General features: G+C 39.0%; 1 protein-coding gene across 3 annotated transcripts; it reads left to right on the forward strand.

Moving 5' to 3' along the window:
* Positions 1-1,274: 1,274 nt before the first annotated feature.
* On the forward strand, positions 1,275-27,399 carry TMTC4 (transmembrane O-mannosyltransferase targeting cadherins 4). 3 transcript variants are annotated; one of them, XM_053455320.1, is made up of 18 exons: positions 1,275-1,368; positions 2,413-2,586; positions 3,476-3,591; positions 6,008-6,224; positions 6,781-6,868; positions 8,272-8,366; positions 12,946-13,038; positions 14,290-14,451; positions 14,911-15,113; positions 16,156-16,327; positions 16,877-17,008; positions 17,440-17,519; positions 19,104-19,211; positions 19,333-19,474; positions 23,766-23,880; positions 24,779-24,891; positions 25,248-25,317; positions 26,790-27,399. In XM_053455320.1, the coding sequence occupies exons 2-18, from the start codon at positions 2,428-2,430 to the stop codon at positions 26,939-26,941; spliced, it is 2,217 nt and encodes a 738-aa protein (XP_053311295.1). In that variant the 5' UTR covers positions 1,275-1,368; positions 2,413-2,427; the 3' UTR covers positions 26,942-27,399. The 3 variants fall into 3 exon arrangements, with proteins under 3 accessions (XP_053311295.1, XP_053311296.1, XP_053311297.1); XM_053455321.1 differs by lacking the exon at positions 1,275-1,368 and adding an exon at positions 2,149-2,232; XM_053455322.1 differs by lacking the exon at positions 1,275-1,368 and adding an exon at positions 2,151-2,219.
* Positions 27,400-27,514: the final 115 nt, after the last annotated feature.

Raw genomic sequence — 27,514 nt, forward strand, 5'->3', positions numbered from 1 at the left:
TAAACACAACAGCCTACCTGAGTATTGTGTTCTGCACTATAACTGGATTCTCGACATGTTACCATATTGTTTGCGTGTTACCTATGCACACCACTCCTTACTGATAGACTTTGGATACACTGTCCAAGCTGGACTCTTTCTCAAAGCCAACTGTGTTTCATACCAAATGATTTATGCCACTCTAAGGAGTAAGTGCCAGGGATCTATACCCCAACCCTCCCCCCGATCTCCGGCACTAACCCTAGCCAGGCTAGGAGAGAATACGCCACTGTATCTCTTATGGCAACAATGTAAGAATGTATTTTACACATTTAGTAAAATAATAATGTAAGTTAAAAAAAAGACATTTCCATCAACTTCATCCATTAAATTGCAGGTTCCCCTTTACTCTTAAAACAACGGTGTCCATATTCTGCAAACCTAGTAGCGATATATAGAATGCAACGGGGCAAATAACAGTTTAAGTAAAGTGTTCTATATTGCCCAGAACAGCCCTTTTAATGTATTTCATTTGCCATTATCATTTATTTTCTTTATAGGACCAACAAATCATGCAACGCTGGACAACAGATCATACCGTCAGCCACAAATACGAGCAGAGAGAAGAATGGTGTTTGATGTTTGCACAACCAGTATCGCTGTGGAGTACAGTGTCTTGCAAATAGTCATTGTTTGCTCCATGGTTTGTTGTCTGTCTCAATAAAAGATCAGAGTACCTACTGTGCGTAGTGTTTGTATATAGCTATATACGTAGCTGGGAACGCTCAGGGGTTGAAATGCCTGCTTCAAAGCAGGCGACTCAGTTAAGTGTACCTTTAAATGAAGTCAAGTCAAGGTTTCCATGAGGACCAGTATTAAAGCCATTTGGGTGACATATTTGGCAAGTATGATTTAACTTACAAAAGATATACACAAATACTAGTACAGCAAAAAAGAAAAAAAAAGCAACTGGAAACCATTCACTTTTTTTAAATCTAAAATAGACAGTGTGCAGTGAGCAGTGCCTCGGCTGGCATTGGAGGGGTTAAATTAGTTGCCCTATCCCGGGCCAAGAGTTTGGGAAAGTTTTGTAGCCCTTTAACAGCAGCTTGTAGTATGCGGTATTATCAGACAGCCCGGCATGGTTTCCCCTACACCGCCATTACATCGGCGACACCACAACTACCATCATCACCCGTACACGGGGGGGAGAACCCATATGTTAGGAGGAGGAAGTTTTACCGCGACACTAACCAATTGGAAGGTACTTTGCAACGACCAATCGCAATGTAGCGCGAAGTCACCAATAGAAAAGCTCTTTGTATGAAACATATGTCGAATGCTCACATTACCAGACAGAATAAGCAGCAAATGAAAGCTTTTCAGTAGGTGTGTGTGTTGTGCTTTTTCTTTTTTGTTTTTGTTTAGTTATTTGCAGACCTTCCCTGTGATGGAGGCGCAGCGCCAGCAGCTGCAGGAAGAGGTGGATACAACAAAGGCAGGAGAAGTAGTACATGTGACAGTACTGCCGGCGCCTGTCCGGCAGCAATACCAGCAAGGGAGTAACAATAAGAGAGCCACTGCTTACTAGCCTTACTTCCCAATACACCCTGCGGCACCCTCTGCTGCACCCTCCAATATGCCACCAACAATGGGGCTTACCGGTGCTTGCACTATATGGTGACTATAGCAACCGGGTGTTCTCTTTCATTCACTAAATGCATTAGCTGCACTATTCTAGGGGGAGACAATGATGTGAACACATTGATTAGCAGGTTACTGTGCAGCTCAGTGCTCCTGACTCCATGAATCCCATACAGCCAATGTAGTTCATCTCCCATAGGTAGCGGTGAATCATATAGGTAAACATCTTCTGGTATAGAATTACCGTTTTGTTTTACAGATCGGGGGCGAATTAGTTCCGTTCTTCACTTTCCCTAATATGTATACACCTTATGGAACATAGACATCTATAGTCAGGATTGGTAATTGTGAAACCTGACAATATATCACATTCTTTATTTAACAAAAAGAGCCGGTGTTTTAATTTCCTTTTGATATTGAAATACACAACTTCATTTGTCCGGCATGCATATGCTTCCTGAATAACTGTGCATGCTGATCATAGGCTGATCGTATTCTTTCTTTCCTTCTATGCTTCTCTTTTGTTAGAATGCATAATGCGATAATAACCGGGAATAACAGAAGAAAATAATAACGGCGTGGAATTTCATTTGCAGGTAGAACTTTAAGGTAATTTTGTGTTTAAGAACAATTTCCGCCCTCTACTGAGTAACCCAGTAGAAACCAATAATAATTTTCTCTTAAATACAAAATTACACATTATGTCCACAAGAAGGAAGCTTCTCTATAACAATGGAGGCGCATTTCTTTGGAAAATAAGATGTAACGCTTTGTTTTTTGTCTGTTTAGATATGAACTCTTAATATGGCGCCTGCACAAGCTCTGGATCATGATATCCCGTTATTTTATATCTCAACGTTCTGGGCCAGAGTCCTTATAGGATTTCTAGCCTTTCTGTGCTTCGCAAACAGCTACAATGGGAACTTTGTGTTTGATGACTCTGAAGCCATTATTAATAACAAGGTGAGTAGGTCTGTCATTATTTTTTTTCTCCAGATTGTAACACTGAGACCGTTTTCCATCCGTAGTGCTGACGTTTTAAGGGATTGCTAATAGAAAAGCATATTGTAGAATTTTGGTATGCAGTCTTTGTGAATATCCCATACTGTAATAGTTGTATGGCCAGCACTGTGACTGATGTTATCATGGATCTTTAGGATTGTTCCAAATGTGAAAGGAATACAGTTGTTGTTCTATATGTGTTCTTGAACAGCAAGTGCAGCCAACAGTTAAATCCTGCTATTGTTGAAATTCCACACCATAGCTCTTGTTCTTTCACATGACAAATGTTATAGTTCATCAGCAGCCTTAGAGCTTCCTGGGGTTTTTGGCATTAGATGTTTTTTTAATGTAAATATTTTCCGTTGCAAATTGGAACAATTCCCTTTAATTGTTTTGTTTATTTTTTACCTTGTGTCCACTTAACCAAATGCTCTGAGGTGCATGAAACATCCTAAACATAGTAAGAACATAAAATTGTTCTAATGAAAAATAATTTCACAGTCCGTTTCCAAGATATTTCTCCATGGGCTAGTCCTGAACAAAGCAACTAAACCATATGCCGTAAGCAACAATTCCCAATTCTTCAAACATACACTTTTTGATTCTCTGCTTTAGCGGTGTTTTGAGTTTAGTTCAAAAAGCTACCCACACTTTAGTAATTAGTAAAAATAGTAATGTCCAAGGAAATGTTACAACAAAGTTCTATACTCCTGGAGGTATTCAAGAGTTAACATTATTGTCTTGAATTGAATGGAACTAAAACTACATACCTGTTATTACACTTAGAGGAAATGTTTGTATTTTTGTAACTATTGCTATATAAAAAAAACTTTCATATTAAAATTTGCAGGACCTCAGAGAAGAAACCCCAGTTGATGATCTGTGGTTACATGACTTTTGGGGCACTAAACTCAGCAGCAATGCAAGTCACAAGTCCTACAGACCTCTGACGGTGTTAACTTTCAGGTGATGATCTTGTTTTGAAATGTCTTCACCGCTCTTGAAGATAGGTAGCATGTGTTTGTACACTGTGGCATTTCCAGTGAGTCTGAGCTTGGGATAGCTGCGGCTTAATTCTACTGGCTTTATCCATTACGTCTACACCACGGGTGCAAAATGCTAGTCACACATACAGGATGCAATCTGAGCGCAGGCAAGCCATTTGTTTTCACACAAGGATACACATAATTCCTGACCTGTTTGCAGTTCTGGTCTACACTATACAAAAGGTGTTTGTTATCCAGTTAAAGTTGAATTGTGCGTGGAAGTCAACACACCCAGCAAATACTGTTTAAAAGCACTTATATGAAGCAAAAATATTGGGGATTCTGTTGCATGATATGGCCATATAACTCTTGGCTAAACCTCAGGGTTAATCACCTCACTTGACACTGGTGCCTCGTTAATGGTGTCCAGAGAGGGCTTTAAATTGCAGGAGAGTCTCAATGGGTTAAAATTTAGTGCAGTCCCACAGATTCAGCTCCAGGATAAGCAATACAGCCATTTAAAATCAGATAGGACTCGCCAAACTTGGGTGCTTTGATGTAGTGGTTAGCTAATCATTGTCATTTGGTGTATTTGCATATCCAGCAGACAGCCGCATGTACATCATGTATTGGTCATTATCCCTGTTTTTAATAACACATGCAAGAGAAAATGTTACATGCTTTGACTTTTTGAAAGAATATAGCATTAGGAAGAAAACAAAAGCTACAGTAAAAATAAATCTATAGCTGCATCAAAGTGTGTCATTGGCATCAAAGCCTATTAATATTTTCAGGATTGAGAACGAAAGTGTACACTATCAAGAAAAGCTAATAATATAACAAGTTCCCTCTAGTGGCATACAGTACCTTTTAACGAGACCCACATGAAGAAATTTAAACAAATAACTCTTTTGGGCATTGGGAACCAAGAATCTTTCCATATAGTACAGTTTTTCTTGCGCTATATAACGTTCATACAGTAGTGTGAAAATGAAAGTACACCCTCTTTGTTATTATGTCCTGATATGTAAAACCATAGAATTCAATCATCTGTTCCTTAGCAGGTCTATAAATTAGGTACATACAGCCTCAGATGAACAACAACACATGACATATTACACAGGATCATAATGTGTTTAATAAAAATAAAGCCAAAATGGAGAAGCCATGTGTATGTGTCTAAAACTAAGTATGCTTTATTCAGTAGCTTGTAGAACCACCTTTAGCAATACCTTGAAGTAATTGTTTTCTGTATGACTTTACCAGTCTCTCACATCGTTGTGTAGGAATTTTGGCCCGCTCTTCTTTACAATGTTGATTCAGTTCATTAAGGTTTGCAGGCTTTTGTTTATGCACAGCTCTCTTAAGGTTGAGGTCTGACCTTTGATTGAGCCATTGCAACACATTGTTTTCTCTTTCAGCCATTCTATTGTATTTTGTGAAATGGCAGTGGAACATACATTATTTGTCTGTTAAATCCCAAATTAACCACTGTTTGGTATGTAGCCTGGTATCCAGTAAACTTTATAGATGTAACCGATTCTTAAATTGCCTAGCTTATTGCCTTAACTTATGCTGTTAATAATGTGTCTTTCTCTAAAGAGGATATGTGACCTCTCATTTGGCAACCTAGAGTGCTTCAGATGGCTACTGCAATATTACATTTCTCTCGTTTACAAATGTGTCCTGGAGGGCATAGACATGTACAGTATCTATGCATTTGGAATATGAATAAAGTGGTTTTAAATTGTGGATCTGGACCAGACAACTGAATAGACAAAACATAGGGTTATTTGCCCTTTGATATGAAGCTAAGCCCCCATTATTGCTTTATTTTTTACAGATTTCAAGATTTTTTTTTATCTATATTTTGGAAATGTCCCCTACTAACATTAAACTATTTTATGGGAGATTTTTTATTGATCTTAGCATGGTTCTTTATTTGTGGCTTCATTGCTGGTATATATTCTATTTTAGAAAAAAAAGTGTGCATTAAGCGTATTAGTAATACCTATTGCATGTTTGACCTTGCCAGTTTAATGCGTGTATCACCTTTCCACTTTAGGGTTTATTCACTAAAGTGAGAGTTTACATGTGAGTTTACCTAAGAAATCGCTTTACCAACTTCATTATGAACATCCAACCAAGACCAACCAAGTTTCTGCTTTAAGAAGGGCTGATCCTGCGTAATGCATGGTGTAATAGGTGAGGTGACACAGAAGCTCCCAGCAGCTGGCTGACTAAACTGCTCAATGAAGTCAATGAGCTGAAACTCAAACATTCCTGCAGTAAGCAAACCCCTCCACTTTGGAGTGAATTTGTGCTTCTAAAATTATGAAACAATTAACTGTATGATGCACTAACTAGATCCTTGGTCTGCTTGTGTCTTGTTGCAGAATTAATTACAGTGTTGCAGGAGGACTGCACCCGCTGGGATTTCATGTTGTCAATATAATATTACATTGTTTAGTCTCTGTCCTGCTGCTCGATGTCTTCTCCATACTGTTTGGCACTGTGGCATGCAGTAGTAAAGGCAAAAAAATAACTTATGCTCCAAAGGCACCGCTTCTAGCTGCTTCGTTGTTTGCCGTGCATCCAGTACATACTGAATGCGTAAGTACTTTTCCCATATTTAACGCTACTTCGACACCATTTTCTCTTTAGTGGGAGAAATGTGACGTTTGCGTTTTGGATGAAAGAATTCCTGTGTTGCGTAGCTATGTTTTTTTTTTTGTTTTTTTTTGGTAGTTTTATTTTAATAATGCATGATGGCCCTTATTTCACTATCCTCGGGTGCCGTTAGAAGTTCTTTTGGAATTACCTACAGCCCACTGTTTTTGCCGGACGCAATCTGTAAAGCAGCAGCGATCGGTGCAAAATGACTGCCAAAATTCTAATATTGGGTAAACACAACTGCTGTTATGTTACCTGGATTCCCCCTAAAAGTATGTTTTTTATACAGCAAAGTATTAAGCTTTACTTTAATGGTGGCTGTGGCTTTTTTTGTGTTTAAATGCTATATGGATAGAGTATGCCTCCTGGGTAAACATTTAAGCTTACTGTTCTGTCATTGACACACAGCACCCTTGATATAACCCTTGGGGCCGCATTGATTCAGGTGGTATGTATGCTGTTGGTTGGGTGTTTGCTCACTTTGCTTTATTTTAAGGTTGCAGGAATCGTTGGTAGAGCCGACCTCCTCTGCGCGCTATTTGTCGTATTATCATTTCTTGGATATTGCAAAGCTCTTCCAGGACGTAAGTATTTCCACAGTGCATTATCTAAACAATAAGTTCATTTAGTTCATGTCTTATTATTCACTTGATGGACCTGTATGTTACCTTTCTGGTAAGTGATTTTTTTTTTTCTAAAGGAAAAATGTATGAATAAGAAATTGGACTAAATATAAACAATATAACACAAACTGTTGCTTGCCCTCACACATTTTTAAAAAAAATGACACAAATCGTTGTAATTATATGTAATAGGAAGACCCTTTAGCCATCATGTCACTTTAATTTGTATTTTTCTAAATACCGTATTTGTTCGATTATAAGACGAGGTTTTTTCCAGAGCAAATGCTCTGAAAAATACCCCTCGTCTTATAATCGGGGTCGTCTTATAATCAGACCTCAAATAGGTCTGATTGTGAGACTAAGATCCAGATCCCTTGCAGCGATGCAGGGGACCTGGATCCTCCTGTGTTATGCCCCCCCCAACTCACCGGTTCTTCTGAGTCCCCGGTGCTTAGTCCGGGCAGCGTGTAGAGCTCTACGCGATTCGCATAGACAACTTCCGCTCAAGCGTGTAGAGCTCTACACGCTGCCCGGACTAAGCACCGGGGACTCAGATGCAGGGGACCTGGATCCTCCTGTGCTATGCCCCCCCCCTCAACTTACCGGTGCTTCTGAGTCCCCGGTGCTTAGTCCGGGCAGCGTGTAGAGCTCTACGCGATTTGCGTAGAGCGGAAGTTGTCTACGCGAATCATGTAGAGTTCTACACGCTGCCCGGACTAAGCACGGGGGACTCAGAAGCACCGGTAAGTTGAGGGGGGGGGGGCATAGCACAGGAGGATCCAGGTCCCCTGCATATAGGGGTATAAGGCATTTCTGGAGGCAGAGTGGCACATAGGGGATCAAAAGGCATATCATGGGGCACAGTGGCATATAGAGGATTAAAAGGCGTATCATAGGGCACAGTGGCATTTAGAGGGTTAAAAGGCATATCATGGGGCACAGTGGCATATAGGGGGTATAAGGCATTTCTTGGGCAGAGTGGCAAGCCTGGGGGCAGATGTGCATAACTGGGGGGGGCAGGTTGAAAAAAAGGAAATAAAAACAAAATATTTTTCTCAATCGTAGCTTTTATTAACAAACAATTGTTCACATAGTTTGCACAAATTAACATTTACTGGTAAAACTTTTTTCCTATAGGGTCGTCTTATATTCAGTCTTTTTCTTTTTTTCATAAATTAATATTCAGATTTTGGGGGGTCGTCTTATAATCAGGGTTGTCTTATAATCGAGCAAATACGGTAAATGGTATTGGGTTTACATTACTGCCCCACGCTGTGTTAGTTACCAGAAGTGCCAACATTCAAAGCTTTCTGAAAGTTTTGTTTTTAATTTTTATTTATTAAAAACTGTTTTTCTCCTAACAGTCAGTGCTGGGAGTTATTCTGTATTTTGGGTCATCCTTAGTATAATCCTGGGAGCAATTGCCATGCTGTGTAAGGAACAAGGGATAACTGTTTTGGTAAGAAACCTGTTTTGGTTAAATTTGGAATGCTATACAACACTTTGGTGAAACAACAGCTCAAAAGCATTGTCCGCAGTAAACTGCTAATAAAGTCTTCTTGCAAAAGGTCTGGTATTGTGTCTTATAGTCCACAAAAACTCTAATATGCTATTCTGTAAAACTATTTCCTTGAGATAAATATCCCTCTAGCACCTTAGTGTGAAACTTGCGTAGTCTTCATTTTATCACCTGTAAAAACAATGTGATTATTGAAGCATTGATCATTGCATTTATCAGGGAGACCACTAACATTCTTTATGGAATACCAGGGGCGTACCTAGAGTATTTGGCACCCGGGGCGGATCCTGTATGTGGCACCCCCCCCACACTTTAAAACTACCTGGCCGAAACTGAATATGACCCCCCCACACACACCATAAAAAAATCTAACACTTTTATTTAAAGTAAGTAACACACCAAAATAGGACAAAACAATTAAATAACTATATATATATATATATATACATATAATTGTTAACAGCAATCACATTCCTATCATGCCCAGGTATACCCAGATTCCAGGAGGCACTCGCAGACTTGGCATGATAGGAGTATGATTGCCCTATCTACCCCTTCTCGCTCCCTTCTGCCCTATCTACCCCTTCTCACTCCCTTCTGCCCTATCTACCCCTTCTCACTCCCTTCTCCCTATCTACCCCTCCTAACTATCTACCCTCTCCCTCTTTGAAGTTCACTTACCTTTCAGGAGTCCTGCGGTGGGGGTGCAAGGCCTCTGTCTCCCAGCTCTGCCACTGTATGGAACAGTATAGAGTGATGGGAGTTATGATGTACTTTAGAGCATAATTATATAATGAAAAATACATTGGAAATGGTACAGCATAACACCCATCACTCTCACACACTTACCAATCCACACTTACCAATCCACACATACCAATCCACAAACACATACCAATCCACACACATACACCAATCCACACATATACTAATCCATACACATACCAATCCACACACATACCAATCCACACACATACCAATCCACACACATACCAATCCACACACATACCAATCCACACACATACCAATCCACACACATACCAATCCACACATACCAATCCACACACACATACCAATCCACACACACATACCAATCCACACACATACACCAATCCACACACATACACCAATCCACACACATACACCAATCCACACACATACCAATCCACACACATACACCAATCCACACACACATACCAATCCACACACATACCAATCCACACACATACACCAATCCACACATACCAATCCACACATACCAATCCACACACACATACCAATCCACACACACATACCAATCCACACACACATACCAATCCACACACACATACACCAATCCACACATACCAATCCACAAACACATACCAATCCACACACATACACCAATCCACACATATACTAATCCATACACATACCAATCCACACACATACCAATCCACACACATACCAATCCACACACATACCAATCCACACACATACCAATCCACACACATACCAATCCACACACACATACCAATCCACACACACATACCAATCCACACACATACACCAATCCACACACATACACCAATCCACACACATACACCAATCCACACACATACCAATCCACACACATACACCAATCCACACACATACACCAATCCACACACATACACCAATCCACAAACATACACCAATCCACACACATACCAATCCACACACATACACCAATCCACACACATACACCAATCCACACACATACCAATCCACACACATACACCAATCCACACATACCAATCCACACATACCAATCCACACACACATACCAATCCACACACACATACCAATCCACACACACATACACCAATCCACACACATACACCAATCCACACACATACACCAATCCACACATATACTAATCCATACACATACCAATCCACACACATACCAATCCACACACACACCAATCCACACACACATAGCAATCCACACATATACTAATCCACACACATACCAATCCACACATACCAATCCACACACACATACCAATCCACACACACATACCAATCCACACACATACACCAATCCACACACATACACCAATCCACACACATACACCAATCCACACACATACTAATCCACACACATACCAATCCACACACATACCAATCCACACACATACACCAATCCACACACATACACCAATCCACACACATACACCAATCCACACACATACACCAATCCACAAACATACACCAATCCACACACATACACCAATCCACACACATACCAATCCACACACATACACCAATCCACACACATACCAATCCACACACATACACCAATCCACACACATACACCAATCCACACATACCAATCCACACATACCAATCCACACACACATACCAATCCACACACACATACACCAATCCACACACACATACACCAATCCACACACATACCAATCCACACACATACACCAATCCACACACATACACCAATCCACACACATACTAATCCACACACATACCAATCCACACACACACATAGCAATCCACACATATACTAATCCACACACATACCAATCCACACACATACCAATCCACACACATACACCAATCCACACACATACACCAATCCACACATATACCAATCCACACACATACACCAATCCACACACATACACCAATCCACACATACACCAATCCACACACATACACCAATCCACACACATACACCAATCCACACACATACACCAATCCACACACATACACCAATCCACTCTCACTGTATGCTTTCCTACCTTTCCTCTTTTCTCCTTACAGCTCCTTTTCCTTCTCTTCGCTCCTCTTCTTCAGTTCTTCTGTCTTCTCTATCTTCTTCCGGGTCAGAGGGCACGGACAGCGGTGGGCGCGGCTTCAGTGTTGTGCGCCGGGATCTAACAACAAACCCCGGCGCACAACAGTTGTTGCCGCGCGGATCGCAAGGGAGCAGTATCGGAGGTCTTTAACAGACCTCCGGCTCCCTTGAGTGATTTTAAGCCGGGTTCAAGGAAAATCCTTGAACCGGCTTAAAATCACTCAAGGGAGCCGGTGGTCTGTTAAAGACCTCCGACACCGCTCCCTTGCAAGCCTGCTCCTCCAGCGGCGGACATTACTGTCCGTCTCTGGAGGGGTGCCGGGTGCCGGCAAGTTGGCACCCCCTGATGAGCGGCACCCGGTGCGGACCGCCCCCCCGCCCCCCGCTAGGTACGCTACTGTGGAATACACATCTATATAAAAATGTGGCTCTCTCATCTTGCATGACTGAATGCAAGTGCGTATGCGTATATATGGACAAAAGTATTGGGACACCTGACCATTACACCAACAGGGACTTTAATCACATTGCATTCTAAATGCATTGATATTTACATAGATAGACATTTATAAGTAGTTGGTCTCCGGTTGCAGCTACAACAGCTTCTACTCTTCTGGAAAGCCTTTCTACAAGTTTTTGGAGTGTTTCTGTTTTCTTGTTGCCCATTCATCCAGTAGATAATTTGTGAGGTCAGGGACTAAATTTGGACGAGGAGGTCTTGCTTTAAATTTCCGTTCCAGTTCATCTTAAAGCTGTTCAATGGGGTTGAGGTCAGGGTTCTGCAGGCCATTCAGGTTCTTTCACACCAAACTCATCCAACCATGTCTCTATGGACCTTGCTTTGTGCACTGGGGTACAGTCATGCTGAAATAGAAAAGGGCCTTCCCCGAACTATTCCCCTTGGTACTGGCCAAGATGTCTTGGTATGCTAAAGCATTAGGATCTACCTTCACTGGAAGTAAAGTTCCTACACTGCATCCTGAAGAAGCAGACATGCTTCTATTTTCAATATGGATGTAGCAAAGCATCTTTTGAATATTAACATAACTGTTATATGTCTGTACCAAAAGTTGCATTACTTCTGTTTTCCTTTTCGTACAGATATCAATATAGATGGATCAATATCCAAGCCCTATTAAAAATACTTTTGTCTTTTGAATCTTGGTTGTCCTTATCTTTAATCAGAGGAGAACGTCCGCCTTTGTATTACTAGTACCAGATGAAATATATGTTTTCAAAAAATGTTGTAATGTTTTCCTATTTATAAAACAATTTTAGTATGTTTTCAGGCAGCTTCTATTAGACAAACTCCCTGCCTGTGGTAAACAATAGAAAGGCTTAGTCTTAATCATCCCTTCAAAAACTCTCGCTAATTAAACTCTGTGGAGGAATGGATTTTTAATAAGCATTGCCATATAGAATCAGCCCAGTGTGTGGTGTTAGAGCAAGGGAAGCCCAATAATATCACATTACTGGCAGCAATAGCAGCCTCCAACATATTATATTGGACAAAATGAGATAAAACGACATACAGCATCGTCTTTTATGCTCAAGGAGAAATTTTTTTTTCCCTTCATGAGACTTCCCCTTTAAGAAGAAAATAACTATTTTGTTGTGATTTTTTTTTTTCTTCCCAATTCTCTTTATGTAAACAAAAATAAAAAGCTATTGTCTCCCTCAGGGTTTGAATGCTGTATTTGATATCTTTGTAATCTGCAAGTTAAACATCGTGGAATGTATCCAGAAGGCACTGCACAGGGACAGAACATCAGAGGTGAGGATATCCGATTTCCTATTCTCCATTCAGAGCAGATTGCTTCGTTCTTCAGTAACCGCACAGTGTGATGTCATGTCTGTCTCTGAGCGCCGTTCTTGAAAGAAGCCATTTTCATATCCTTTTCACTTCGTCTTCTGCCCTCTGATTTTGATGTTGTAGTGAAAATACAGATTAAGCCATGCATATTTAGTCTGTATACTGAAGCTTATTTGTGATATGATTATTCGAATAAAGCGGCTCAAATAGGAATATGGAATTGTGAATGGCAACATCGAAGCTGGTGCAAACATAAACATAGTGTTACAATAGATCTATGAAACCAATTTATAAATCAATAGGTGTATATGTTGTTTAACCCCTTTGTGACCATAGGTATCTTCAGTGTTTAAGTTTTGTTTAACCATAAATTCCCTTTTTTGTGATTAGTGGACTCAATCATATACTGTTTTGTTGCCCGTTTCTATTGATAGGATTTTTTATAACCTGTTGTATACTAAGGATAATATATTAAAAATAGTAAAACTGTAAAAAAGACATTGTTTTATTTACCATCTATTCTACAATTTAGATGTCACTGCTGAAAAAGCACTCAATTTATGCAAGATCTCTCAAGGTTTTTATGTTTTTGTAGGGTCCAAACACTCCTTTTAATTGTATTATTCTAGTGGGAAGGCTATATGGTTTTTGGGTGGTTTGTTTGCATCCCCCCCTCAGTTTAAATTTTGTAAATTCTTCTGACTAGAGATCCCTTTTTGATCTCTCTCTTGTAACCAGATTGTACTCCTGATGACATCATGATGACATTAGTGGGTCCGTATAATTTATTTTTAATTGTTATTTTCATTACTATTTTATGAATACTTGATGAAGGAAAACCTATGTAGCCTTGCATTCCTAATTGCATTATGTGCAGTCAGCCTGGGGGGGGTGAATAGAGATTCCAGCAGGTTCTGGACAAATTCTCTGGGAAAAAAGATCAGCTGGAAAGGGAATCCTACAATCGTGTGCTCAAACTTTGTTCTTACTATCATCTCCTAATGCGTGCTGGATTTTGTAATTTTTTTTTTTAGGTCATCATAGTATGTCCTTCTGTACAAAGGTGCTAATTTGTGTGTCACACTGATACTGTGCACACAAATTCCATTGTGTTATTTTTCTGCTTCTCATCCAGCAGGATATTATGTGTGTAGCATAGTATAACGTACATTGTTAAAATAACTACACACCTGTTTCTGTCTGCATCTTCAGAATATTACATTCCCGTACAAGGGACTGTTTTCACGGATCAGCCTTTTGGTGTCTGGAGGTGTATCTGTGTTGTATGTACGCTGGCGTATAATGGGCACTGGACCTCCTTTGTTTACAGAAGTGGACAACCCAGCATCTTTTGCTGATAGTTTTCTTGTCAGAGTAAGTGGTTTTTTTTGTTTTTATCAAGGGGAAAAAGGTTTTACACATCTGGACAATAAAAGCTATCCATTCTTCATAACTGATATAATGAAATGTCTACACTACAGTGAAAAGTAGTCTCCTGTTACTATTAGTTACATACTAGTGCTATTTAAAAACTCTTATTATTTGGAATAACAAATGCTAATCATTTCAAAGAAGTCAACAGTTGCCTTGTGGCACACAAATGGAATGATTTTTGTCTTTTCCCCATGCTAGCTTCATGTTTTTGTATACATAATATAATCTGACATGCGATAACATAGTAACACTTAGTTTAACGTACCTTTATCTAAAAATCTGCATGAAATAAAGTCAAGAAAGAGGCAATTTTGTAAGTAAACATGTATGATTTTTATATACAGTGTGTCAATATATATATATGTATATATATATCTGTTTTATTTTTTTCAATGACAGGTGGTAAACTATAATTACTACTATTCTTTGAATGGGTGGTTGCTGATGTGCCCCTGGTGGCTATGCTTTGATTGGTCGATGGGATGCATACCTCTTATCAAATCCATCAGTGACTGGAGGCTTATTGCACTTCTGTCTTTATGGTGCTGCCTGTTTGGATTAATGTACCAGGCTCTATGCTCTACTGATGGACAAAAACGGAGGTGAGTGTATATTGGGTGTGGGTATTTAGCCTAATCCAAACTAATTTATTTTATAAGGCCGTTCAGTAACAAGTAACGTACTAGTTTCCACTGCTTCCGGTTACTGTCGTAGGATTCTGCCTCGTCCTCTTCCAGACTGCTGTTTTCAAATAAGAAGTACCACGGTGTGACTGGTAGGGGGGAGACTAGAAAGGAGTATATCTGCTATATGAACCATTTGAGATGCTTTTCCACACCCCTTTCATAAAACTAGCGGTGTGTGCAAATGTAGGCGTGGATGATAAAGCTCTGCTTACATGGAGATGATTTGTAACTAATGGAGATTGTGTTTCAAGAGCAATTTTGGTGCAAAGTTGTGAAAGCGGTGCGGTCATCAAAGAAACCAGTGGATTAGATCTGCGGTTTGCTCCACATTTACTAGAATTGCTAAACCCCTGGTTTTCTTTGGGGGAACAGATTCACATTCTGTTTCTTTAGCTTGGTTTTAGATTTTAAGTAAGTTATCCCGTATATTATTAAAATAATGTCAGGTCGATGTCAAGTTTGCATTTATTTTTCAAATTAAATTGCAATACTTTAAAATTCTACGGCTTGTGTCTGGTCACATACGTTGTGGCAGATGCTGTGTTCTATTAAGTCTTTAGTTATGGGCTGCGTGATAAGTGCACTGTCCTAGGATTTACCAGAGAGGTCAGTAGAGCATTGGAATATGCCGTCTGTCATTGAAACTTTCAGCTGAAATGTGATCACAATACTAAGAGTATTATATAAAAAATAAAATGAAAACGGAAGCATCCATCCTGTCTTCTTTTGCTTTTCTACCTTCAAAAATTGTTTTGATTATATGCAGCACAATGCATCAAAAGTGTGTAATGCCAGAGCTCCGTAATTCAAAACAGTTTTATATCTATTATTGTGTGTATAGCTTTTTTATGTTATGCGTTGAGTTTCATGTATATGTTTTTAACACCCCAGTGTGAGATAAAGTGTGGTTTTCTCTCTGGTTGAACAGTACATTTTACGTTGTGTTTGTCATTTACAGAATCCTGACAGTGGGTTTGGGGTTTCTCATTATCCCCTTTCTACCTGCAAGCAATGTATTTTTCCGAGTTGGGTTTGCTGTTGCAGAACGGGTGCTTTACTTGCCCAGTATAGGTTATTGTGTGTTGGTCACCTATGGCTATTGTAAGCTCTGTAGACAAGTTAAAAATAAGGTAATTAAGTGTTTCTGACCTTTTTGTTTGTACAAATGAGCATAATTCAGTTTTGTGAGTGTTGGCCATGACTACATTTTTTAAGTGCACAATTTAACCCCTTAAGGACAATGGGAGGTCCCTAAACCCATTGAAAACAATGCAGTTTGAGTCCGTACATGTACGGGCTTTGTCATTAAGGGATTAAGGTGAATTAATAATATACGCATTGAAAGTTTATATATTATATTTCACTATTTAAAAGTATTCTCATAGGTATAATTTCCTATGTTTTATACTAAATGGAAACTTGGAGATCAATAGTAATTTATTCAGACAGTGTTCGGATTTGTCTATATTCTTAGCTTCTGAACACAGGACATTCTTAAAAATATTGTGTATAACACACAGGCATATTTTAGTCTGAAAACTGCTGAAAATATGAAAATATATTTTATATTTGTACATGTGTCTAATATCTAACCACTCCAAGGATCTTGAAGTAGAGAAAAAGTCAAACTTCAAGTATAATGTTTAGGTATCTCTCTAAACATTTCTCTGTTTTTGCAGAAGCTCCTCGGTACAGTCATGCTAGGAATTGTGGCCATAAATGTGGCACGCTGTATATATCGCAGTCACCAGTGGACATCTGAGGAGTTATTGTTCAATAGCGCATTGTCTGTCTGTCCTCTAAATGCTAAAGTAAGTCATAGGTTGGGCTAGACAGCCTGCCTCTTCATGTACACCGTGGCAAAATAATTTGGTATTCCCTTGTAATACCACACAACCTGTATGGGTATTAATATGCCTTTTTACTCCAAGGCAAGTAAAATGTATGGCTAATATAATGTTATTTGTACACCTGTCACAATATCTGCCATTAACCATGGACTAGAGCTAAAAACTGCATGGTGCCCTTCTGATTAAAGATTTTCTGCTGTCACGTGATGATGCCCTTCTCTTTTATTTTTCTTATATAGTGTCATTATTTTATGACTTTGAGTAAACTGAATGTACGGAATGCCATTCCACATCATCTACTTATCTCTGTCATAGTATCGGTATAATATATGCAATGTGATCTCTTGATCCTCCATTTTGTAACCATTATCAATTTGTAAAAACAATTGCAGGTACATTATAATGTTGGTAAGAACTTAGCAGACAGAGGACACCAAGCTGCTGCTATTCAATACTACAGAGAAGCTGTGAGGTATTTTTTCCAAATTATATGTCTCCCTTAGCAAAGGTTTAAGGCAGGTGGGAAAAAATGCTGTCAAGTAAGAATGCTTTTAAAAAATCATACATGTTGATGTTGAAGCAAAATCTAAATCAATATTTGGTGTTGCCACTGTTTGCCTTCAAAACTGATCCTCAATTTAATACGTGGGTTGAAACATAAGCATTAACTGAAAAAGAAACAGCTGTGTAGAAGGAAGAAAACTAACAAGGTGAGGATGGTGAAGACTGTTTAATGTTAAAAGTCATACACCATGACAAGACTGAGCACAGCAACAAGCCACAAGGTAGGTATGCTGCATCATCAAGGTCTTTCCCATGCAGAAATTTCAGTGCAGACAGAGGATTCCCAAGCTCTTTTGAAGAAGCACTGTTGAGGACCGAAGAGGCAGTGGTCGGCCAAGAAAGCTGTGCAGCAAATGAAAGAAGCATCATGCTTATGTCCAGCAGCCCTATCAGCTCAGCATTGACAGAAAACGTTGGGACCCTGATAGACCAACCTACTGTCCAGAGAAGTCTGGTCAGACGTAGTCTTCATGGAAGACATGCGGCCAGAAAGCGACGTGGAAACAAGGCGAGGCGACTCAACTATTCATGAAAACACAGGAATTTGGGTGCAAAAAATGGCAGCAGGTGCTTGGGACTGATGAGTCAAAATGTTAAATATTTGGCTGTAGAAGAAGGCCGTTTGTTACTGAAATGCAGGAGAGCTGTACAAGAATGAGTGTTTGAAGGTAAACAGTAAATCATGGTGGAGGTTCATTGAAAGTTTGGGGCTGCATTCTGGCAAATGGAGTTGGGGATTTTGTCAAAATGTAATAGTCTCCCCAATGCAGATAAGTACAGGCAGGTACTTATCCATCATGCAATACCATCAGGGAGACATCTGATTGGCCCCAAATTTATTCTGTAGTATGACAACGACCACAAACAACAACCAAAGGCATTACAAACAACCAAGGAGTCCTGGAAGTGACACATTGTCGAGTTTGTCTGGGATTACATGAAGAGATAGAGAAGCAACTGAGGCTGCCTACATCCACAGAAGAACTGTGGCTAGTTCTCCAAGATGTTTGGAGCAACCTACCTGCCGAGTTCCTTAAAAACCTGTGTGCAAGTCTACCTAGAAGAATTGATGACGTTTTAAAAGCAAAGGGTGATCACACCAAATATTTTTCTTCTGTTAACTCACTTTGCATTTTGCTAAATGATAAAACTATGAATATGTCTGTTTTTTGTTTATTCATTCTTACTTTACAGCATTTTTTCACACCTGACTATTTGCACAGTATATAATTATAATCACTAGGGTGTTTTTGATTCTATCTCTTATAATTTGGTGTTACAAGTTTATTGACATTCCCTTCATCTATCTTTGGGGGTTATCTCATTTACCACTGAAGGTGCACTTTTCAGGGACAAAAAAGTAAAACCTTTCAAGTAATGTAACCACCGAAACAGTTTGCAATTTGTGCCTTTAAGTCATCACTAAACACAGTGGAGAAAAGAACGACAACTGCAAACCCACAACATACGTTCATTGTTTTGCAATCCACAGATTAAACCCTAAATATGTACATGCAATGAACAATCTTGGAAATATCTTGAAAGAGAGGGATGAACTCCAGGAAGCAGAGCAGCTGTTGTCACGAGCTGTCTCTATCCAGTAAGTGGGGAAGGGGCGATGTAAGGATGATGATTGGTAATCACTTTAATAAGGCTAATACTGGGCATGGGGTGTTCATGTGGCAGATTCTCACGTTCTGTTTGTTGTGTATTGTGTTCAGGCCTGACTTCTCTGCTGCATGGATGAATTTAGGTATTGTACAAAACAGCCTGACAAGGTTTGATGAAGCTGAAAAAAGCTACCTAACTGCTCTCAAATACAGGAAAAAATACCCTGACTGTTATTACAATCTTGGACGCTTGGTAAGTGCACTTTTATCAAACTGCCTTTGTAAGTTTTACACCAGTGATTGGTTATGAAATAGACGTAGCTCATCAGAACACTTGTTGTCCTGATCTATACTACAGATGACAAAAAAATATGCTAAATGTGCTGTGGAGTACTCATTTTTTTAAATGTGTTTTTTTTCTTATGTGTATTTCACCTTTTGTATGTTTTTGAACTGTATAAGCTCAAACTGATATATATTAGGCACATTTCTAGTAATACATTATATCTGTAAGAAACAAAAATGATCACACCGCGTTACTAGTCTTTCAAAAGACTTCATTGAATGTTTTTCTTTTATCCCTTAAGTAGAATGCGTTGAAATGAACAATCATAAACAGTGATTGTCTGTTGGACAGTGAAATCGCAGGATTAGCCTTTTTAGATTTTTTTCTTGCCGAACAGATAAAATAAACACCTGATGCAGAATTTGCAGCCATGGTACAAAACCTTCTCTCTTCCTCCCATGATCTGAAATTTCTTGCCACTGATCGGCTCTTTGTATGACAGTAAACTACATTCAATGATATTAATAGGGGTTTTCCATTCACTGATTTACATCTTAAGCAGCCAATCCGTTACAGGAAAGTGCTCCCATTTCAATCAATGAGAAGACTTTACACATGCACAGACCCCAGATCTAAACAGACCCCTGCACACAGTGTTGATCAGAGCCAGCACCGGAGTGACTGGAGACGAGTACATGATGTGCAGAGAGAAGAGTGTTACTGAATGCATCACCGGCAGGGCATTTAGCTGTGGGGTGGGAAAATGAGCCAAAGACATTTGGGGATTTTTCTGAATCCCCCATGCATTTGCAAAACAAACCTCATGAAAATTTAAAGGGACCACACATATATCATATGCGTTACATTGTATATGCTAATGGCTGGGGAGATCAAGACCTATCTTGTAACTGGCCCATTGTGCAGTGGGGCACAGGTGGCCTCGCCGCCCCCCTTTGACCTGGGGCCCTAGGCCTGGTCAGCCTAGGCCAGGATATATCACTGAACCAGAGTGCTTAATATAGATTTATTGCCACCAGCATTTGTCCCATAAAGGTACAAACAATATTAATATCTAGGTCAACTGGTTCCATGTAATTCCTGAAGAACTGCAGAGAGCGTCTGTCTCGTCACATACACTGCTAATGCCTTATGTTGTGTAAGATTGAAACTTAACCATTTACATTTAAACATAAGTACACAAGTCCAAAACACTAATAAGGATTTGACTGTGTAGTAAGAGTTAAAAATCCATATTATGTGAGCTCACAAAATAGACAGTTCCCAACTGTTAATTTCACCATGGACATCAGCAGGGGAGCAAAATAAGTTAGCATGAGAAGTAACTAAAGATTAATAAGGTGTCCTTATAAACCACCTGAAATGAGCAATGAACAGGTTGACGGATAAAAAATGTGCCTTTATGAACAGACCCATCTGCTTTTTGAAACCTAAGTAAGATCATAGTGTATGCCTTCTCACTTCTTACTAAGGGGGTTTATTCACTAAATTTGGTGTTTGCAGGAGAGTTCAATTACCTGATATTATAATGTGTTAAGCACCAACTCCTTCTGCAAAAAGGTGGGAGTTGTTCCCTCATAATACAGAATTAATATGTGGAGAGTTTTTGAAAATGGATTTATATAACCTGAAGTGGGTGAATCTCTCGTACAAAAAAGACAAGTGCATGGAGAGTTATTCACGGTCTTTAATCACTTCCCCATTGATATCCAAGAGTGTAGCAGCTCGCATAGTGTGTCAAAAGGAACCTGACCCATGTCCCTGAGGGCAAGTAAGCTGATTATAGCAAGCATGTGTCCCGTGTTGTACATGTTTGAGTGCGTGTCGTTTTGGTTGAGATTACTGTATGCATTTGTTTGGCTGAAGGTGGTTTGTGACAGTGTGGTTAGGGGTGGTCAGTTTGAGTCTGCACCTGCTTCCTGAGGTGTTATAAAGGGCCAGCGCTGAGCAGGCCCTGTGTATTGTAGGGTGAAGCAATCTCAATGTAACTATACATTAAACAGGGCGGCCATGCTTCTCCTGCAGCAGAACCTTACTAAAGTTGGACCTTCCTAATGAGTAGTGAAGACAACTTTCTTGTCAACTATTACTCTAACGAAAGGACCTATATGTGGTTTAAGGTAGTAAGTATGGGTGGTGTCAATCTTTAAGGAAAAAAAATCCCTCTATTTATAAATCCAAGATGGGATTCTCCTGTGTTAAAAACCAGTAAATTTACCAGCTATGCAGTAGGAACTGTACATAGTGTTATTTGTTGTATTGTCTTCATTATTTGGACAGGGCAATATGTTGTTTAATTTCTTTTATATTTGTAGTTGTGCTACAACTGTATTTAACTGTATTTTTCTCATTTGTTTAAATTTTATTTTAACAATAACGGTTGCCATAGCGATGAGTAACCTAAAGCCCAATTCATGTACCATTGCATCTTAATACTAATCTCTGTGGAATGAAGCTCTCTCCGTTATTATAAAACATCTCCTTTGAACTGACCGAATCCATTTCCTATTATTTTTAGCAATAAGATGTTTAATGAAGTTAAAGAAAGGTGTTACAGTAGGAAAGGGAAATTTAGGTTGAGAAGGATTAATTATTCCAATTAAGACATTCCAGTACCTTGTTCATTTGTGCATAGCAAAAGCTGAACATTTGATATCATAGCCAGCAAGAGGTCAATGTCTATTACACAGGTCGTAATCACATTAAAGTCCGGTAGTTTCAGAATATATGCTGAGTCGGGGTTTTTTTATTTACTCAGCAATGACAGCTACGGGTCAAAGATCTTCCTAGCTGTTTTATGAACTCTGTGAATGCTAGCTGGTATTACTAGGTTAACTATTGTTCTCTCCTGAATATTCTAGAACCAGTACATCAATGTCACTGCTTTTCCTGATTTCTTTTACCCTCCAAAACAATATAGACCCTTTTTTTAATCACCTTATGAAATATGTAGACCACTTAAGACATCAACAGACCTAAGTAATGTTTCTCATAAACTGTTTGAGCAATTATATGGCAGCATAAGTTGACCTATGGAGGATTTTTAATTGCATTTCCTTGGTGGACCACTGCATCTTTTTTTTTGTACTTGGACAGAACATCTGGGATTCCAAATTTCTGCCTGAGAGAGACCTTGCTGATACAGTATAACTACTTTGTGTCTTGTTGCTGTTCTCAGTCATGGTGTAAAATGTTTGACATTAAACTGTCTTCAGCAACCTCACCTTGTGAGTTTCGTTTTTCCTGTTGTTTTAGTTAATGATTGTGTTTCAACCTACATATTACACTGATGCTTATTAGCACCCGTTTTGTATAATGGTTTAACCATACACCCGACCATATGCCTACACAATGCCTGGCTTTGTGCAAGTGTACCTAGAAGAATTGATAGTATTTTGAAAGCAAAGGTTGACCACAACAATTATTGATTTAACGTCTATTTTTGAAAGCATTCTGACTTTACAGCGTTTTTGTCACACACACACGTGTTTGTGTGTGTATGTATATAATGTGTGTGTGTGTGTGTGTATGTATATACTGTATGTGTGTGTATGTTTTCTACAAACATTAAGTTAAATAATATCTGATGCTTCCACAAAATTGCATGTTATGCTCAAGTATTTTACATTACACATGTACATTACACATGTCTGCACCTGTTTCATTAAAGGGTGATGAAATCCGTTAGTAAGGTAAAACCATCATTTGTTAGACAATTGTGGCTGTGAAGACCACGTGAATTGTGCAATTGCTGGTTATGTTCTCCCATTGACAGACACCTCATCATACTGAGACCCTTTTTAAATAGTGTAAGATATGGTTGTTGGCTTTTATTAGATGTAATACAGCGAACTCGTTTGGGAAGCTTGCATGATGCCAGAGTATATGGTGAGAAACGTTAGCAGCAGAATGAGACTGACAGTAGAACCACTTTACAAATCACCTGGACGATGTAAATTGGGAGAGACCGTAAAACATTGAGGGACATTTCTACATTGAAGGCATTACAAATAAGAAATCAATAATCAGAATGTGATAACTGCTCGTAGGGATTTTTACTTGAGTAGAATTGAAAACCTAGAAGGATGATGAATGCTTGTGAGTAATATTATATAATATCTACAATTAAACCTAAATCTTTTATTTATCAAAACGGTGAAGTCCAGGGCGTTAGTAATACAGTATGCTTGTCCTTGAACGATGGTACCAAGGTTATTCAGTAGCTTTCATTTGATTTTAGTATGCAGACCTAAATCGCCATATGGATGCCCTCAATGCATGGAGAAATGCCACGTATCTGAAACCAGAACACAGCTTGGCTTGGAACAATATGATCATCCTTCTTGATAACACAGGTAGTAATTCTCCACCCATCCTGTCTGTCAGTGATGCAATATGGCATAGGTGTTTCATACATTTTGCCCGTTTCTGAGCAAGAATAAAAAATCAGTAATACAATACATTGAGTTACATTTATTTATATAGCATCAACAGATTCCGCAGTGCTTTTACATCAGAGTCAGTAAAATAATTTCAAATCACAAACAATTACTAGTGCAAAAGGAACTTACAATCTAGTCGGGGGTTGAGGGGGAAGTGAAACAATAGAACAGGGCGGTTTGGATGGGGATGAGTTGATTCAGTCAGGATGATCTGCAGAGGTTGTTGGTCATTGCAATGGCTTGATTGGGAGGCTGGCTAAGAGTGTTAGGAGGAAAGGTTGTTTGCTTCTCGAAAAAGGTGGGTTTTCACAGAGCTCTTAAAATTTGCGTACTAGGGAGAGTCTAACGAAACAAGAATTCCTGAGAAGGGGTACAGCGAGGGTGAAACCCAATGGAAAACGAGGTGTTCAGGGTGGACCAGATGCAGAATCAAATAAGCATGCCAGTGGAAAACAAGGGGTTAAAGCAGGAGAAGAAGGTTTCAGGGTGAATCAGATGCACTATGGGATAATCACAGAGAGGAAGATCTGGTGGAGATTAATGGTTGCCAGTTTGAGAAATTAGAAGAAAGCATGAAAACCAGGTATAGATTTCTAGATAACCCAGTGTAACCCTTATCTGTCCTCTTATGAAGAGTGCACTTGGGATGAGGCCACCGCCGCTACATTTCCAAGCAATCAACTTACTAGGGGTGGTCATTTATTGTATAGCTGTTTTTGTTATTTGTGTGTTTAATTGGGGTCTATAGACTAACACATCAGCCTGTGCAGAGAGTCGTTTTGGTCACACCTCTACTCTGCTTCATTTGCAGGAAACCTAGCTCAGGCTGAAGTTGTTGGAAGACAGGCCTTGAAGCTGTTACCAAAGGACCATTCTATTATATTTTCATTAGCAAATGTATTGGGAAAGGCAGAGAAATACAAGGTTTGCTTTAAAATTGCCATCAAAACATTACCAATATTTAATGATTGTGTCACATATGGAAAGAATTCCTTGATTTTAAAATCTAGGAGTAAAAAAAAAATATATATATATACAAAGTGTATCAAAACATCTGATCTGTGAAATATGTGTAGATCCTAACAACCTATAGTATTGGCTGTCTTTATAAACCTAGTGTGTAAACAAATAATGTGTGAATAACTATCCTTACTTCCAGAAAACTTGGAAGTCCTCAAAGTCTGTCGCATTCAAGATCTGAAAAAGTTGCCATTCATTAAAATTTCAAATTTGATGACATATGGCAGTTAGTAATGCCAAGACTCTATTATTTTTTTTAGGAATCTGAAGGTTTGTTCCTTAAAGCTATTGAAGCTAACCCTACGTCTGCAAGTTATCACGGCAATTTGGGTAAGAGCCTTTTGATTCATTCATTTGCATTCTCAAATTGAATAAACCGACATATACTTTGATGTATTGACGGAGTGGAAATGAATTCTCAACGTCAAGAATGAATGTTAAAAAGGCATATGTGTAACCGTCCATTCTTACAGTGTAGTTATTGAAAAGGGTAAAATCAATTTCAATCAAAAAATAAGCATTTACAAAAGACCCACATATTGAAGGGAAGCTTTTCCATTATGAAGAAATGACTGTTAGCAATGTGTAGCCCTTTTGTTTAGAAACCATGTGAATGGAATTAAAAACTGTAAGAACCTCTTTTGAGGCCTGTTCTTTCTTACCGCAGAATTCTGTCAAAGTTTTTGAGGCATGCTGAGTTAAAACATTCATGAAAGGCAACAACATTGTGGACATGGCAAAACACAGATGCACATTAGGTCAATCAAATGATTTTCTGAGCAGTTGGTGAGATGATTAACACCACATAAGTTCCAATGCCAATGAGCTTTCTTTTTGTAGGCTTGACAGAGGAACAATCCATTCCTTACATTGTAATCGGATTGGTTTGTTGAAAATAGAGTATAGATTTTTATGTTCTTCAATATTCTAACCATATGTTTAGAACGATATGGTGTGTTTGAATACAATTTCTGAAACTCTACCTATACTTTAGAAATACGTACTGCACTTAACTTTGTTCAGTCTTGATCGGTGCTTCTCTGTTTTCTTTGGAATGGATTGGGCATCTTGTCTTGTGCAAGTCTGTGGTGCATATTAAGGCTATTTTATGGCTTGGGTCACCTGAGAATTATAAAGCAAAGCAAACCTATGCTGTCTGGATAAGTTCGAACTTGATGTTCTAATTAATAAATTAACCAGTGTCAGGGATTGAATGGTTCTGTCAGGATGTTCATTAAAATCACTTAATGACAAACTGCTCTTTCTCTCCAGAGCATCACAAATGTCTAATCCTTGTCCAGAGTTGAAGGCTCTGAAGCTTGATGTTATAAGCCTGGGGTGTTTATTTATCAAGTGTCACACAGACACCGGGATAGTGTCTCTTTAATGCCTAACCCCTGGGTTTCCTCCTGCATTGCATAAAACCTATGTCCAATTGCATTTTAGTTGTACCACCACAATTTAATTGTGTTTATAAATGAAAAGTACACCATTCCAACGTATCCAAACACAGCTAACCACATCCAAATAACGGTAAGATAATGTTTAACCAAAAAACTGTACCCAGGGCTGCACCCAAAATGTAAAAATGTATTTGCAAATAAATAACCTGAAAGGGACTGTATTTAAAAAGTAATATATATATTCTGAATGCGTAAGTTGCCTTTAAGATTTACATGTTTCATGTACATATAAAGTCTGTGTAATATAGTACAAAGCTGCTTCAAGGTTCTCTTTCATGTTCGTTTTCAAGAAAAATATTGTTCATTACCTAAATATACTAAAACTGGTTGCTATTTCAGCTGTGCTCTACCATCGCTGGGGAAATCTGGAACAGGCCAAGAAATACTATGAAACCTCCATGAAGCTTGACCCCTCTGCCCCAGGGACGAAGGAGAACTACAATCTATTGAAACGAAAGCTGGAACAACTGAAAAGGAGAGACCGGGTGTGATTGAGAGCAGAGGAAATATTTCTACCCTCTGATTTATGTACATTTTATGGAGCACAGTCTCATGTGGCTGTCTATTCTTGTAGCCATAGTGTAGAGGAGGATGACCAACAGGTAGCCGTCCTGTGGTTACTGAACCACATCAATACAATAATTCTTAGCAATCGGATTTCGACAGAAATAATGCAAGGATAGCGTGCTACAGAGAAGGTTTATTGTTTGGGGCTGGACATTGAATATTGAAATAATTCTGGATCTTGCGAAGCCTTCTCTCTGGGGTATACAGACGTTTCATGCATAAGGACACCTTAAAGGGTGATTTATAGTCCGGTACAAGAAATGTAACCGAATGCATCTCAAGGTTTAAGTTATTTTTTAAATGCTGCATGTGCTATTATGGCATACTGGACTTGCACAGAACATTGCCAGGTCCATTTGTTATTAAAGTAGCTTTAATTTTTTATTTGTATGAAATAAGTTTCCTTTGTTGTGTTTAAGTCTACGAGACTTCTTATGGTACTCCTTAGGGCTGTTTGCTGCCATCTTCATGATGATCTGGGCATTTAGTGTATTTGT

The sequence above is a fragment of the Spea bombifrons genome, chromosome 2, assembly GCF_027358695.1.
Source record: "Spea bombifrons isolate aSpeBom1 chromosome 2, aSpeBom1.2.pri, whole genome shotgun sequence".
NCBI lineage: Eukaryota > Metazoa > Chordata > Amphibia > Anura > Pelobatidae > Spea > Spea bombifrons.

Excerpts from the sequence above, each read along its gene's own strand:
- TMTC4 (XM_053455320.1), top strand. The coding sequence starts at position 2,428 with ATGGCGCCTGCACAAGCTCTGGATCATGATATCCCGTTATTTTATATC. Across the intron at positions 2,587-3,475 it reads AAGCCATTATTAATAACAAG|GACCTCAGAGAAGAAACCCC; the intron begins GTGAGTAGGTCT and ends TAAAATTTGCAG. Across the intron at positions 14,452-14,910 it reads CTGATAGTTTTCTTGTCAGA|GTGGTAAACTATAATTACTA; the intron begins GTAAGTGGTTTT and ends TTTCAATGACAG.